At 37.3% G+C, this 18,209-nt stretch overlaps 1 protein-coding gene across 7 annotated transcripts in view; it reads right to left on the bottom strand.

The window, feature by feature from the left end:
* The window catches only part of LOC110452301 (putative N-acetylated-alpha-linked acidic dipeptidase), an 82,108-nt gene that overhangs the window by 42,944 nt on the left and 20,955 nt on the right, over window positions 1-18,209 (bottom strand). Inside the window, exon 1 of one of the 7 annotated variants that reach the window (XM_021500730.1) lies at window positions 7,396-7,765. The exons of 5 other annotated variants lie outside the window; for them this stretch is intronic. Coding sequence is in view for 1 of the 2 variants with exons in the window: in XM_021500729.1 (XP_021356404.1) it covers window positions 73-80 (8 nt within the window). In the remaining variant the exon portion in view is untranslated. Of the gene's footprint in view, window positions 1-72; window positions 203-7,395; window positions 7,766-18,209 lie in introns of those variants that run through there. One more of the 7 variants, XM_021500729.1, reaches the window with a different exon arrangement.

Here is an 18,209-nt window from a genome sequence, read left to right as displayed (position 1 = left end):
CCCCCCCCCCCCTCCCAAAAAAAGCAAGATAATGACTACAGATATTAAGTTAAATAAAACATATTGGCTTACCTCCGCATGATGCAACGCTCTGCTATTTAGTATTCCTAACGGTAGCTAGATTCCATTGCATAACGCACAGCACAATACTATCATATACATTGTATACATTACTCCTCCAATACCACCAACCGGTCGAGCACACGTGATGATATGACAGGAATGCACACATGTACACACGTGTTTCGCAAATAGACCAACGTGAGGTTATGTAAACACGAAGGTTGGAAGCATCATGAAAAAACAAGATGGGAAAACACATAACTAGTATTATACACCGCACATACAAATGTAGAGGCTGCTTGTTATCACAGTTTGGTCACAGAGCCAAAAGTTGTTACATGTAAGGATGATTGACTCATGTCATCCACAAAGAGATCATCGACTTTTTTCAAAATCATATTTTCTGTAGAAATTACATGATGTTATTATAGATCTTGATTTCGTCGCAACGCTCCACTGATTTGTCACACATATGCATACAATTGTTGAAAAGTCGTTGTATGTCGCCACGCTTCACTGGTTTGTCACATGAATGTGATGGTTTCGTGTGCGTCGACACGCTTAACTAATTAGCACAAACTTTTGTATATTTCGTTGTGTTGTGTTTCGACACGCTTGACTGATTTGTCACATGCACGGGTTGATTTTGTTTTGTTTCGACACGCTTGACTGATTTGTCCTATGCACGGGTTGATTTCGCTGTATGTCAACACGCTACACTAAATTTGTTACATCAATGTGTTGATTTCGCTGTATGTCAACACGCTACACTAAATGTGTTACATCAATGTGTTGATTTCGTTGTGTTGCGACACGCTACATTGATTTGTCTTCTGCACGGGTTGATTTCGTTGTGTCGACACGCTACACTGATTTGGTACATCCATGTGATGTTTTCGTTATTGTGGTCGTCACACAACACTAATTTGTCACGTGCAGTTGTTGATTTAACAATGTTGGGAAATTGCTTTCCTGTTTCAATATGTGCTGGCAAACAACAGCAATTTCATTGTAAAAGGTTACTCGATTCTATTAACATAACACGTACAGTGTAAAAATATGCCCATCCTATCAGAAAATGTTCAAAAACGTTTGTTAACTCACTGGTTTGAAAAATAATGATGTCATTTTTATCAGAATATTTCATTTTCTATTTTATATATCTTTAAACAAAACTTTTTGGTTACATTGAAAATAACAGTAAATATATGTTAATAGGTTTTCAATAAAGGAACGGCGAATTTAAGAACTAACGAAAGCAAATGTGTACTGCTCCGTGTACTACAATAGCTATAATAATGCGTTTCTGAAATTAATGCAAAATATAGAAGCAAATAAAATAATCATCAGCTTTCTGAAAGTTAAAAAAGGTCAGACTGGAATTCAACCCTGGGACCCTGAACGCAATAATAAAGTTTGGTTTGTTTGTGCTTTACGTCCTATTATATTAATTAACAGCTATGGTCATTACGGACGTGCAAGGTCTAGGTGGTGGAGGAAAGCTTGAGTTCCCGGAGAAAAAACACCCACCTATATACGGCCAGTACCGTACTGGCGACTGCCATACGTAGGTCTCTAACCCGTGACCCAGTGGTGGAGGGCTAGTGGTATACCTCATAGCCACCTCGGATATACGTACATTTAGCTACCTCCTAACAGTTATACCCTAGCCGACAGTCCTAATACAGGTCTATAGCCAAAACAAAATTCAGGGGAGGTTATCGTGTGCATAAGATAATTTTAGTGTTTTTACTGTAGCTTGACTTGGATCCTTAATATTATCTATGTTGTTCCGTAAATGCCAAATGCATAGACAAATATACATGTAGATATCGAACAAGTGATTATAGTTATATATAAAGAAATAAGTCGATTGTTTATTTACCCAAGGTATTAAATCGAGATACACACAAAATACACCATATTTGTTTATTCAGACAACCTCATCCTCAGACACTCCTTGACTTTCGACAACGTCACAGGGATGTTAAAACAATAACATTTTCTACACAAACGTCAATGATAACAAATTTGAATGCTTAAACTACTTGACGTATTTCGATCAGGAAAAAGGAACATCAATTGTAATACACAATGGGTGATATCTCCGAACATATCAGGAGTGTTTATATAACAATACAAAACTGTTAATAGAAATTGAAATAAGTTGCGTGGTGGGCACTTTTTACACACATGTACCAGCTACAGAGTGAAGCATGTGTATGCCTTTTTTACATAGAAATAAAGTGATGGTTACAACATTTCTTGACACAAGACAGCAATTTTGAGAAAAATCGGTAAAAAATGTGATACATGTAGCAATCACATCTACACTGGTGTCTATCCTCTTAAACTACACTAGTGCCTTACTTCTTTATCTACACTACTGTCTATCCTCTTAAACTACACTAGTGTCTATCCTCTTTAACTACACTAGTGTCTATCCTCTTTAACTACACTATTGTCTTACCTTGTTATCTACACTAGTGTCTATCCTCTTCAACTACGCTAGTGTCTAGTCTCTTCAACTACACTATTGTCTGATTTCTTTATCTACACTAGTGTTCAACCTCTTTATTTACACTAGTGTCCAACATCTTTATCTACACTAGTGTCCAACCTCTTTATCTACACTAGTGTCCAACCTCGTTATCTACACTAGTGTCCAACCTCTTAATCTACACTAGTGTCTATTCTCTTCAACAACGCTATTGTCTTATCTCTTTATCTACAATAGTGTCTAACCTTTTTAACTACACTTGTGTCTAGCATCTTTAACTACACTGGTGTCTTACCTCTTAACTACTTGCGTGTGTAACCTTTTTAACTACACTATTGTCCTACATCTTTAACTACACTAGTGTCTATCCTCTTTAACTACACTTGTGTCTAACCTCTTTAACTACACTAGTGTCTTACCTCTTTAACTACGTTTGTGTCTAACCTCTTTAATTACACTAGTGTCTAACCTCTTTAACTACATTAGTGTCTATCTTCTTTAACTACACTTGTGTATCTAACCTCTTTAATAACACTAGTGTCTAACCTCTTTAATAACACTAGTGTCTAACCTCTTTAACTAAAATTGTGTCTAACCTCTTTAACTACACTTGTGTCAAACTTCTTTAACTACTTTTGTGTCTAACCTCTTTTACTACTGTACACTAGTGTCTATCCTCTTTAACTACACTATTGCCTAACCTCTTTATCTACACTAGTGTCTATCCTCTTCAACTACACTATTGTCTTATCTCTTTTACTACAATAGTGTCTAACCTCTCTAACTACACTTGTGTCTAGCATCTTTAACTACACTGGTGTCTTACCTCTTAACTACCTGTGTGTGTAACCTCTTTAACTACACTAGTGTCTATCCTCTTTAACTACAATTGTGTCTAACCTCTTTAATTACACTAGTGTCTAACCTCTTTAACTAAAATTGTGTCTAACCTCTTAAACTACACTTGTGTCTAACTTCTTTAACTACTTTTGTGTGTAACCTCTTTAACTACACTAGTGTCTATCCTCTTTAACTACACTATTGTCTATCCACTTTAATAACACTAGTGTCTAACCTCTTTAACTACATTAGTGTCTATCTTCTTTAACTATACTTGTGTCTAACCTCTTTAATAACTCTAGTGTCTAACCTCTTTAACTAAAATTGTGTCTAACCTCTTTAACTACACTTGTGTCAAACTTCTTTAACTACTTTTGTGTCTAACCTCTTTTACTACTGTACACTAGTGTCTATCCTCTTTAACTACACTATTGCCTAACCTCTTTATCTACACTAGTGTCTATCCTCTTCAACTACACTATTGTCTTATCTCTTTTACTACAATAGTGTCTAACCTCTCTAACTACACTTGTGTCTAGCATCTTTAACTACACTGGTGTCTTACCTCTTAACTACCTGTGTGTGTAACCTCTTTAACTACACTAGTGTCTATCCTCTTTAACTACAATTGTGTCTAACCTCTTTAATTACACTAGTGTCTAACCTCTTTAACTAAAATTGTGTCTAACCTCTTAAACTACACTTGTGTCTAACTTCTTTAACTACTTTTGTGTGTAACCTCTTTAACTACACTAGTGTCTATCCTCTTTAACTACACTATTGTCTATCCACTTTAATAACACTAGTGTCTAACCTCTTTAACTACATTAGTGTCTATCTTCTTTAACTATACTTGTGTCTAACCTCTTTAATAACTCTAGTGTCTAACCTCTTTAACTAAAATTGTGTCTAACCTCTTTAACTACACTTGTGTCAAACTTCTTTAACTACTTTTGTGTCTAACCTCTTTTACTACTGTACACTAGTGTCTATCCTCTTTAACTACACTATTGCCTAACCTCTTTATCTACACTAGTGTCTATCCTCTTCAACTACACTATTGTCTTATCTCTTTTACTACAATAGTGTCTAACCTCTCTAACTACACTTGTGTCTAGCATCTTTAACTACACTGGTGTCTTACCTCTTAACTACCTGTGTGTGTAACCTCTTTAACTACACTAGTGTCTATCCTCTTTAACTACAATTGTGTCTAACCTCTTTAATTACACTAGTGTCTAACCTCTTTAACTAAAATTGTGTCTAACCTCTTAAACTACACTTGTGTCTAACTTCTTTAACTACTTTTGTGTGTAACCTCTTTAACTACACTAGTGTCTATCCTCTTTAACTACACTATTGTCTATCCGCTTTAATAACACTAGTGTCTAACCTCTTTAACTACATTAGTGTCTATCTTCTTTAACTATACTTGTGTCTAACCTCTTTAATAACACTAGTGTCTAACCTCTTTAACTAAAATTGTGTCTAACCTCTTTAACTACACTTGTGTCTAACTTCTTTAACTACTTTTGTGTCTAACCTCTTTAACTACTGTACACTAGTTTCTATCCTCTTTAACTACACTATTGCCTAACCTCTTTATCTACACTAGTGTCTATCCTCTTCAACTACGCTAGTTTCTTACCACTTTAACTACGTTTGTGTCTAACATATTTAACTACACTAGTTCCTATCCTCTTTTACTACGTTTGTGTCTAACCTCTTTAACTACACTAGTGTCTTACCTCTTTAACTACGTTTGTGTCTAACCTCTTTAACTACACTTGTGTATATCCTCTTCAACTACACTTGTGTCTAACCTCTTTAACTACACTAGTTTCTTACCACTTTAACTACGTTTGTGTCTAACCTCTTTAACTACACTTGTGTATATCCTCTTTAATTACACTTGTGTCTAACCTTTTTAACTACACTAGTGTCCAACCTCTTTAATTACACTTTTGTCTAACCTCTTTAACTACACTAGTGTCTTACCTCTATAGCTACGTTTGTGTCTAACCTCTTTAACTACACTTGTGTATATCCTCTTCAACTACACTTGTGTCTAACCTCTTTAACTACCCTAGTTTTTACCACTTTAACTACGTTTGTGTCTAACCTCTTTAACTATACTTGTGTATATCCTCTTTAATTACACCTGTGTCTAACATTTTTAACTACACTAGTGCCTAACCTCTTTAATTACACTTGTGTCTAATCTCTTTAACTACACTAATGTCTTACCTCTTTAGCTACTTTTGTGTGTAACCTCTTTAACTACACTAGTGTCTAACTTCTTTAATTATACTAGTGTCTAACCTTTTTAACTACACTTGTGTCTAACCTCTTTAACTACACTAATGTCTAACCTCTTTATTGAAGATTGAAGTAAGTCCAGAACGATATATGCTACTGTACCCAACTGCGAAATATGTTTCTTTTCAAAAGAATTCCAAAATAAAAAGTATAATTCCTTATTAAGATCAGGTTCACTGACATGTTCGAAGGCTACAGTACAAGTAACATACATGTGTATGTGTTGACATAATACAAATTGTTAATGCTTTACTCAGGGAGATAACTTCACAACAATTAACAAGTTCAATTTCAAAGGCAGCGTAACACCTTAAACGTTTTTTTTCGACGATTTCGCCCCAAACAATTCCCTATCATCAGTGTGACTGTCCCTTCCGGCTTATATTAGCCGAGGGGATTACTGTTGTTTTAATACATTACCAGTTATATTTGTACCAGCTAATTACGAAGCTTGCTGGATTGCCGTTCGTTAAATGCCAATGGTCAACACATTTATGGAAGAATCAACAGACATGTAGAGATAAAGTTCTTTTGACCATGGTCCGGTGGTTAGTTTTACAATGGTTAAGACTCAATATTGTTTTTCCGGCTAAACACATAACAGGCAAAAATAATGTGCTTGCAGACTCTCTTTCTCATTTTCAGATGGTCGAGTTCAGGAGACACGCCCCCGATGCTCTGGAGGAGCCCACACCAATCCTGATTTATCTGTCTTTAATGATATGCAAAAGTGGGCGTTGTATGCATGGGTCGTACACTAACATAGCGAAAACATTTTAAATGAAAATCTTTAATCTGCGTTTTGAAGTGATTTCATAAGTACTGTGATAATGTGTTTTAAATAGAGCTCTCAAAAATTAGAAGTATACTCAAGAAATACTCCATCATTAGGTGATGGTGATTAAAAAGTTCGATTTCGCCGTATTTTGTCGATGCATCATGATTTCTATAAATGTGGAGGTCATATCGAATGAGGAAGTCGTCCTCAAGCAATTTCGACAACTTGCAAAATATGTACCATACAATGTAAATACAATTTAATATGTTAACTTTATACCAAGTATGAAACAAATTTAATAAGCATTTATACATTTCTGTTGTTGGAACAGTTGGCAGCGCACAGAGGGTCTTAATGTGGGAAGAAACTGGGCTACCCTTGGATACCCACGGGGCGGGTTGACCACATACCTGCTCATGTCACTGTTTGACGTAAGAAAACCTTTCAACATATTCACTAAGTCATTTATTTAACCGCATCCTTTACTGATATTGCCTCACCTTAGCAAAGTGATTTAGCAAAACGACGAGTACGTACACATACTGTACAACAGCACCACATTTTGCTCATTCATTTCTCATCATTTAAAATTTCATTTTTTGACAAGAACAACTGGATTAACATATCCTCTGGTAGTAGGGGGGCCATCTTGTAATGAAAGAAAATAAAATGCACATGTATATCCACATATTTCCATAACCTAAGCTACCATGATCATTGACAGTATTACTATTTTACCATGTCCCAAAACTTCCTTATTATGTCGATGTACCGTTCAACCATAAACAAACAAACACACAAACGAACAACAAATACCTCTCAGTATACACTTCACCTAAGTTCTGTTGCAATAATACACAAATATATTGTATGGAAAACAAAAAACGGAACTCACCGCTTGTCCGTCGGTACAGATCCTTTCACAACGTGCTACACATTGTGAGCGAGTGGGGTTATCTTTCCAGGTAATTCAAATCTCAACAGCTACTGCTAATCGTCAATCCAGTAGATACAAATTTGATAAACTTAAACGACAATACGAAAAATGAAATGTTTATGATCAAAACTGTTTCAAATAGAGCGACGTGTTTGTTCTTCAAACATAACCAATTGATTCAGTTTCCTATAGGTCATGTCCTTGTTCCTAGTTTCCGCCAGTACACGTGGCAAATACGCTCAAATCCGAGCGTTTCAGTACACCTATAGCCATACAGATTTTACAACAACCAACTCACCCAACCAATAATATTACTTAGCTTAATTGTAATTGCCTCATCTCGTAGTTTACCTCTCATTCTGTGTTAGAGTTACCTCCCTTATATGTTATAACTGTAGTCTGTGTTAACGTCAAAATCACATGCTACCTTTCCCACAACTCAGGCAGACTTATCACATTCCGTGCATTACACTTGTGGTTTGTGTTTGGTGTCGATACTATATGCTACCTTACACTTTATATATATGTGACGAGTGTAAGAATTGACGATACAGTTGTATATGCTACCTTACACTTTATATATATGTGACGAGTGTAAGAATTGACGATACAGTTGTATATGCTACCTTACACTTTATATATATGTGACGAGTGTAAGAATTGACGATACAGTTGTATATGCTACCTTACACTTTATATATATGTGACGAGTGTAAGAATTGACGATACAGTTGTATATGCTACCTTACACTTTATATATATGTGACGAGTGTAAGAATTGACGATACAGTTGTATATGCTACCTTACACTTTATATATATGTGACGAGTGTAAGAATTGACGATACAGTTGTATATGCTACCTTACACTTTATATATATGTGACGAGTGTAAGAATTGACGATACAGTTGTATATGCTACCTTACACTTTATATATATGTGACGAGTGTAAGAATTGACGATACAGTTGTATATGCTACCTTACACTTTATATATGTGACGTGTGTAAGAATTGACGATACAGTTGTATATGCTACAACTTAAACATCACAGTACGCGCAACCTTTTCATGTGTCCGTAATTTGTGTTTGACTGTAGAAATGTGCTTCTTTAAATATTTTATTACTGTTTAAGAATTAAATAGTGTTGCCTATCACATTCATACATGTGATTTGTGCAATAGCTAAGAAATATGCTACCGTACCTTATGCAATTATATATTTTTCTTTATAACAGTTAAGGTTATATGCTATACCTTACACAGAACATCTTTGTTTTGTGTACGAGTTATATCCCTTGCATCATCTGGTATGTAATGATAAACATTCACCCGAGTATGACGAAATTTTGTCTTTTCGTAATATATGAGATCACGATTTGCATTCTAATGAAATGTAAAAAAACCCACTAGGTCACAATAGCTCGAGACCTAAGCCGATAACTCTATAATGACAATTAGAGATAGAGTAGAAACATAGCAAAGAGAAAGAAAATAGCCCAAATACTGCATTGGAGACATTGGACATTGAAGATGAATTTTTGTACAGTTTTCATGTAAGAAAAACACGATTCTACAAAGAACCAATATGAGTCGCCTCTTACAACAATTTCTAGAGGCCAATCAAATCTTAATTTTACAATTAAAAGGTTATTACAGATTAGCTAATATACCATTTAAATGTGTTGTTGGAAAGGTTACTTAAGGGCCATTAACTCAAGGAGATTTAATGAGTGTTTAATGATGGATCAACAATTGATTGAAGCATCATTAAATGTGGGATTCCCTCCTCCCATGATGCATCCAAACATCCAAGAAGAGTGAAGAATTTAATTTTGATACAGAGGAAGTGATGCTGCTAGCCACTCTCTACACGTTAAATCCATTTTTTTCCTCGGAACTCCAAATGTCATCCTGATTTATTCCCGGATTGCGTTTATTGACTTCAAATATTCCCAGTCCCCGTACGCAGAGCTCCAAATCTCCCCAGTCCCCGTACACAGAGTTCCAAATATCCCCAGTACCCGTACTCAGAGCTCCACATCTCCCCAGTACCAGTCCTCAGAGCTCCAAATATCCCCAGTCCCCTTACTCAGTACTCCAAATCTCCCCAGTCCCCGTACTCAGAGCTCCACATCTCCCCAGTACCAGTCCTCAGAGCTCCAAATATCCCCAGTCCCCTTACTCAGTACTCCAAATATCCCCAGTCCCCTTACTCAGTACTCCAAATCTCCCCAGTGTCCGTACTCAGAGCTCCAAATCTCCCCAGTCCCGTACTCAGAGCTACAAATCTCCCAAGTCCCCAAACTTATCTCCAAATATCCCCAGCCCCCCGTACGCAGAGCTCCAAATCTCCCCAGTCCCCGTACACAGAGTTCCAAATATCCCCAGTACCCGTACTCAGAGCTCCACATCTCCCCAGTACCAGTCCTCAGAGCTCCAAATATCTCCAGTCCCCTTACTCAGTACTCCAAATATCCCCAGTCTCCGTACTCAGAGCTACAAATCTCCTAAGTCCCCAAACTTATCTCCAAATATCCCCAGCCCCCCGTACTCAGAGCTCCAAATATCCCCAGTCTCCGTACTCAGAGCTAAAAATCTACCAAGTCCCCACACTTATCTCCAAATATCCCCAGCCCCCACACTTGTCTCCAAATATCCACAGCCCCCGTACTCAGAGCTACAAATCTCCCAAGTCCCCACACTTATCTCCAGATATCCCCAGCCCCCACACTTATCTCCAAATATCCCCAGCCCCCGTACACAGAGTTCCAAATATCCCCAGTCTCCGTACTCAGAGCTCCAAATATCTCCAGTCCCGTACTCAGAGCTAAAAAACTCCCAAATCCCCACACTTATCTCCAAATATCTCCAGTCCCGTACTCAGAGCTAAAAATCTCCCAAGTCCCCACACTTATCTCCAAATATCCCCAGCCCCCGTACTCAGAGCTCCGAATTTCACCCGGACTCCATGTTCACGAACACTCTCCTTGACTCCCGCGGGTACCCGGTACACGCTTTCTTTGACTCCCGCGGTCGCCCGGTACACGCTATCCTTCCCCCTTTCTCCCACCGAATCGGAAGCTACGTGTAGTTTAAATTCCTTACAGTAATTAATAAATCTATTATAATATAGATAAATAAAAATGAAATTATAGTATGTATCTGGCCATCCTCGATATACAGGGGTAACGTTAATGTTACGCTCACTTACGCTCTCTGCACCCCTGGAATATGTCATAGCAAAATTGAAGGTACGAAGATAGCTGTTTGATTGGTCTCAGGTAAAAAAAAGTCCTGACAAATCGCTACCCTGATACCTGTCCTTTGAAGATTACAAAGGAGAGACGCCCGACTTCAAATTTGTACCGTTACGCGACCGCGAGATTATTTTGATGTACATCAAAGGATATAACTAGTCCTTCAATTTTGCTATGACATATTCCAGGGTTGCAGAGAGCGAGGATGGCATCTGACAGGAAACAAAACATCATGTTCACTTACTGTATACCTTACAAGACAAATCAAATATATTACTTTATCAGGGTTGTCTTTCTTTTTTAATTTTAAAATACGACATAAAGTGAAAGGCGTCTTTTCTAACAAACGAATTTAACAAAATTTTACAAAAAATCAAAACAGAAATATATTGACACATGTAACGCTACCTTAACTTGTGCAAAGCATCTCTCATAACGACTATCTGATTTCGTGCTGCTACAAAAATTAGCAGTGATATCACGTATTTACCCCGCACTTAACTCGAAACAAAAATGTCTATGATGTACGTACCTGTGTCAATATTTTTATTTGAATATTTAGATGTCTTTACAATTGCAATTTATGTTCAAATCAATGCAAATAACTTCGACTCGACAAAGACATGAATGATATGGTGTTTTTTTTAAAAACAAAATCGACGACATGATATAATACATATATTAAGCATGTCATTACAAATAGACAGAATGCACTTTACTCCCCTTTTTAGACTCGCATGATTATGATACGAACATCTCATTTGCAACTTTCAATTCAGGTGCGAACATCTCAAATCTCCTTTCCGTATATCACGAGAAGATAAATCTAAGACTGGAGAAATATCATGTAAAATGAGAGTTTTAAAAAGACAAACTGTATGAGTCTGTCGACAAAGTTGGGACCTATGTACAAAACAACCATTGCATTTATTTACAAAAAGAATATACGTTTCAATTACATACACCTATGGAAAAAGTATGTTGTTTGTGTAATTATTTGTGATCACACTTTTGTTGTATGTATATTTATACACTTTGATGTAGACTAAGTTAACGTTGCGGACGACTCAAGATCAAACAAACACGTGCACATCTTTGTAAATTCGCTGAGTACGTTATCTTTCCAGTTCGTAACACATGCTATTTATTATTATTTCAAGTTATGTAAAGGATAATGATGGTTAAATATGGTTTAATGATGCCCTCGTCCATCGTTAATCATGGATTAAAGTTACTGAAGGTTTGTGCAACGTCGTAATTTCAAAATTAATGACATCATGCAACTCAGTCAAAGTTTGATTAAGGTTAATTTGTCATAAAATTGTAAAGATCGTTCGAACAACAGGGTCTTGGCGTTCATCAGACCGAAGATTTGTAATGTCGCTGGAACATGGAAAGAAAAATACAAAGCACAATGTATAAACCCAAGCAATTCTAATGCCCCACAGGACACACATACATAGGTCATAGCTCCGAGTTCTACAGGACACACATACATAGGTTAAAGCTCCGAGTTCTACAGGACACACATACATAGGTCATAGCTCCGAGTTCTACAGGACAAACATACATAGGATATAGCTCCGAGTTCTACAGGACACACATACATAGGTCATAGGTCATAGCTCCGAGTTCTACAGGACACACATACATAGGTCATAGCTCCGAGTTCTACAGGATACGAGGAAATTCAATTATGTACATGCAAAGCAAGGCGGCGATTGAGTTATCCGATATCTGTTTTTTTCCTTTTTGCTTAATATGTTATGTCACTAAATGACTTATGTACTTGTTTACTTTTGAATTGGTTGATTGTTTCACGTCCTTGCTACATTTAAGGTCAAATTTGCGTTGTCCAAAGATGACAGGGTCAATCAAGGGTCAAATGGTATCATGTGTCACAGTTACAACCCTTCCCTCAACATTTCTTTTTGTAAATGACACCGTCCAAAGAAAACAGTAAAGTACATGTATAGGTAAACTACAAAAAAGACGGAGTTGCACTCGACTTACATTCTTCGAAATCCGTCAACGACATCAAACTAATCTATTTGTACAGTATCATCCCCGAGGTGTCGCATAAAGTGCTTCATTTTAGTCATTTTAGCCAACGGTACAAACAGAAAAAGAGTATCGTAGGCAGAATGTTTGGATGTTTAACTATAGTGTTTCTAGTCCGAATTATTCTGACGTTTTATTGACTTTTTTTATATCGGTCTGTCGTCGAGTAACGTCATACCTCCGGAGGTATTTCCCAACGTTATGACGTAGGCCGGCGAGATTTTAGTCACGTGGCATTAGAAGGCGGGGCTATCAAAAACGTAAAGTAAAACGAAGTAAGTTTGAAAAAATATGTTTAGTAATTGTATTGGTTGTTTGAGGCATGTAATGTATGTTCATCTTGTGCATAAAGAATAGATCTTTCGATCCATGTGCGATATGTGTGTGAAATGACGATTTGTTTCTGAAATATCAGTTTGAAGAGCGACCCTGGCGCGGGTCGCTTATTTCCCGCATATTATAGAGGGCCGGAGTTCTGACGTTAATCGACGACAGACCGATATAGAAAAGTCGATAAAACGTCGGAATAATTCGGACTATAGAGTATCCAATAATAATAACCTACGGAAATGTACGATTCATCAGTCACCTCTGATGGTCAGTTTTTCGGTACCGCCAACTACAAAAAGGAAAATGCCATGACGTCATTTGCGTACTTATTTCGAGCTCACAGTACGTTTTGACACCAGGGCCCGAATTCATAAAACCGTTCTCATGCTCATGCATGGATTCTGTGCTCAAACCTATTTTCTTGTAACTAGCTTAAATCTTGTCAAACAATCAAAAAGTCAAATGTCAACATTCGGAACAGTTTTCGGCTTTAAATCTCATCAATGTTTTTCCAAATCATTGAAAAAATACGATTTGTTTATGAATTTATAACGGGAACAAGATATTCGGCTTGAGCACAAATTCCATACTTGAGCATGAGAACGGTTTAATGAATACGGGCCCAGACCTTTAACTCCTGGGTGGGGATTTGTTTGTTTTGTTTATGTTTTACGTCCTACTTACAGCTATGGTCATTTAAGGATATGGTTTTGGTGGTGGAGGAAAAGCGGAGTGCCCTAAGAAAAACACCGACCTGCGGTCAGTCCCGGGTAACTGCCTCAAGTACAGGCCTCGAATCCACGACCCAGTGGCGGAGGGCGGGTTATAATCGTCGACGGTCAGATGCCTAGTAATAACATGTAGAATATATCTGATTTAAATAAAAAAAAAACTACTCTGTTTTATTTTTCTCACGCGATGAAATCCTTTAACTTTCCACTCATACTTTACACACTTTCGATTAATGAACCCCATGTGTACGATATAGACCCTTATTTAAACTAGGCCTATTGTAAATTCATGAGTCTGGCAGTTTTACTACGCAATACAACCTGAAAAGGTTATACAACGTAATACAATAGGAAGAGAGTGAACAATTACACGTGACTGTGACCGGAAGTGAGCGAGTGCCACCCAGATAAGTTCAAGGTCGAGATAAAAGGTTATGGTCTTCTTAGATCCCACATACGCCTCAAACTACGAAACCAGAATATGTGTAATTATCTGTGATATATTGGTGTGTGCAGCCCTCTCGTTTAAGTCCGGGTTTTAATTATCTATGATATATAGGTAATGCCCCATTTGAGGCCTAATCGCACCTTACTTCCGGCTTCATGTTGTGTTAATATCAAGTTCTGCTTGCAATCAATTCACGTTAAGAATGGTTATTTGAAACCTCTGACAAGTTCGTGCCCTCAGCGGCAGCCTTGAAAAAGCACTTTATAACATACCCGGTGATTTATAACATAATTAAACAACCAACTTTCAGACTAAACGATATAATGTTGTACAGATTTCAAACTGGTGTAAAAAAAAAAGGTGCACACAAAAAATGTTCATTGACATATATGCATTAATACATTAATAGTCAGACTGGTTTTTGGCTGGAGCTCAACGGTTCCCACATTGGTCGCCCCTAGCAACATGAAATTGGTAACAGCAGGTTTATTCTCTCAGATTCCCTGACATGTAGATGTGCTAACTACTCCTAAAAAGGTCTCATATGGTGTGCTCGTTTCTGTTTTTATAACAACCACACTCTTTGTTTGTTTGTTTGTTTGATTTTGTTTAACGTCCTATTAACANACCACTGTCAAACACTGTACATAAGGGCTGGAAACTGTTGTTTCCGGCATGACAATATTTTTGATAAAACATTTCTGACAAAAACATTCCTTGCGGGACTTAAACGAAATATAATCAACAGCAGTGTTCTGAATGGGAAAAACATTAGCGGTGCTAGACTGGGATTCGATCACTGGTTCACGTCAGATTGTTATCTGGTCAAATGAAGTGTCCCGACCCAACTGTGCTACAGTAATATCTAGACGGAAGTGTACCGACCATAATGTGCTAAAGTAATATCTAGACGGAAGTGTCCCGACCATAATGTGCTACAGTAATATCTAGACTGAAGTGTCCCGGCCCAACTGTGCTACGGTAATATCTAGACGGAAGTGTACCGACCATACTGTGCTACAGTAATATCTAGACGGTAGTGACCCGGCCCAACTGTGCTACAGTAATCTCTAGAAGGAAGTGTACCGACCCAACTGTGCTATAGTTATATCTAGACGGAAGTGTCCCGGCCCACCTGTGCTACAGTAATATCTAGACGGAGGTGTCCCGACCCAACTGTGCTACAGTTATATATAAACAGAAGTGTACCGACCCAACTGTGCTACAGTTATATATAAACAGAAGTGTACCGACCCAACTGTGCTTCATTTATATATAGACGGAAGTGCCCCGGCCCAACTGTGCTACAGTAATATCTAGACAGAAGTGTCCCGACCCAACTGTGCTACATTTATATATAAACAGAAGTGTACCGACCCAACTGTGCGACATTTATATATAAACAGAAGTGTACCGACCCAACGGTGCTACATTTATATATAGACGTAAGTGTCCCGGCCCAACTGTGCTACAGTTATATATAGACGAAGGTGTCCCGACCCAACTGTGCTACATTTATATATAGCCAGAAGTGTCCCGACCCAACTGTGCTACATTGTACATTTATATATAAACAGAAGTGTACCGACCCAACGGTGCTACATTTATATATAGACGTAAGTGTCCCGGCCCAACTGTGCTACAGTTATATATAGACGAAGGTGTCCCGACCCAACTGTGCTACATTTATATATAGACGGAAGTGTCCCGGCCCAACTGTGCTACAGTAATATCTAGACAGAAGTGTCACGACCCAACTGTGCTACATTTATATATAAACAGAAGTGTACCGACCCAACTGTGCTACATTTATATATAGACGTAAGTGTCCCGGCCCAACTGTGCTACAGTAATATCTAGACGGAAGTGTCCCGGTCCAACTGTGCTACAGTTATATATAGACGTAAGTGTCCCGGCCCAACTGTGCTACAGTTATATATAGACGAAGGTGTCCCGAACCAACTGTGCTACATTTATATATAAACAGTAGTGTACCGACCCAACTGTGCTACAGTTATATATAGACGGAAGTGTCCCGGCCCATCTGTGCTACAGTTAGTGTATCTAGACGGAAGTAGCCCGGCCCAACTGTGCTACAGTTAGTGTATCTAGACGGAGGTGTCCCGGCCCAACTGTGCTACAGTTATATCTAGACGGAAGTCAAAGGGAGGTCACTGTATACACGAAAAACACACACAGCGAAGTGGGACTGGCATCCTTAAACATCGATGTACAAATATTTCCTTACCAAGTTGGTTATTTCTTTAAATATTTCACGGTGATATATGCGACAGCGCAATAATTTCCAAGCATGAATTGAGGAAATGTCATGTTTGTTTTTCTTAAACACGAACATCTCTTCGTTAGAATTAAATTTGAATTTATTTTGAATAATAATGAAACATGTTTTAGTGGCAAATACAATTAATGACTCTTTCTGACCCGGATGGAAAACTGCATCATTCGTTTTAACTAATATTACAGTTTCGACTATGTTTTGTTTAAAACGGAAAATTAATTATAATACATTATTTATGAAATTTCTATAAACATGTAAAAGGGCAGTTAGCGATAAGCGATATCAAGAAAAAATGCATTTCGTGAGTATGTACTGTAGATAGATGTAGGAAAATATGTGAAAACTGTAGTAAAACAGAATATTAATTGATAATCAACTTGCACATTACTTGAAATTAAAATTCTGCCCCGTAAAAGATTAATCATCTTTTTTAAATCCTTTCTACAGCAAGATATACGTGATAAAGCGAACTTAATGTTTACTTACACAATAATCGTGCAGTTTTAAAATATTTTTTATAACTATTTTTAGTTACTACTTAACGATACATAACTCTAAATAAAGAAAATAACGACACGACCCTTTATACAAACTGCCATCAGATTATGAATGGTTTGTTTTTCTAATCGCGCTTGATTGGGCATTCCAAAGTCAAATCATTTCAATTAATTTATCAACATTTTAACATATGGTATATTAATGTAGTTTTTACGCAAAAATTAACATATTTTGTGGAAAAACAACAACATTTAAATACAATAACTAAAGACGCCTTATCTCTGGATTGAAAAAGAGAAACAAACCGTTACATTTCTTATGCAAGTTATGCTTGTTAAATTGAGTTGGAACATCACTGGTATAGACACTGTTAAAAGTTTCTAGAAAATTCGAGAATGAAAACGTGGTCTGTTCTTTCATGAAAAAAAATCTAGTTTCGGTACATCCGGAAAGCAATTTTTGATGTCTTGTCCATAATAAGGAGGCTCTGGTTTATACAGGTATTTATACGCTCCAGTATATCCAGGGTTCAAAAGGTTCCCGTATATACAGGGTTCAACAGGTTCCCGTATATACAGGGTTCAACAGGTTCCGTTATATACAAGGTTCAACGGGTTCCGTTATATACAAGGTTCAACGGGTTCCGTTATATACAAGGTTCAACAGGTTTCGGTATATACATTGTACATGGTTCAACAGGTTCCGTTATATACAAGGTTCAACAGGTTCCGTTATATACAAGGTTCAATAGGTTCCGTTATATACACGGTTCAATAGGTTCCGTTATGTACAAGGTTCAATAGGTTCCGTTATATACAAGGTTCAACAGGTTCCGTTATGTACAAGGTTCAACAGGTTCCGTTATATACAAGGTTCAATAGGTTCCGTTATATACAAGGTTCAACAGGTTCCGTTATGTACAAGGTTCAACGGGTTCCGTTATATACAAGGTTCAACAGGTTCTGGTATATACAGTGTTCAACAGGTTCCGGTATATACATGGTTCAATAGTTTCCGGTATATACAGGGTTCAATAGATTCTGGTATATACAGGGTTCATTAGTTTTCGTCATATGAAGGGTTTCATAAGTTACGATATACATTGTATACACATATTTGATAAGTGTTTTTTATAAACTGATATCTA

The sequence above is a fragment of the Mizuhopecten yessoensis genome, unplaced genomic scaffold (assembly GCF_002113885.1).
Source record: "Mizuhopecten yessoensis strain PY_sf001 unplaced genomic scaffold, ASM211388v2 scaffold6579, whole genome shotgun sequence".
NCBI lineage: Eukaryota > Metazoa > Mollusca > Bivalvia > Pectinida > Pectinidae > Mizuhopecten > Mizuhopecten yessoensis.
Note: the sequence above shows the minus strand (reverse complement) of the source record. Positions and strands in the feature narration are given on the sequence as shown.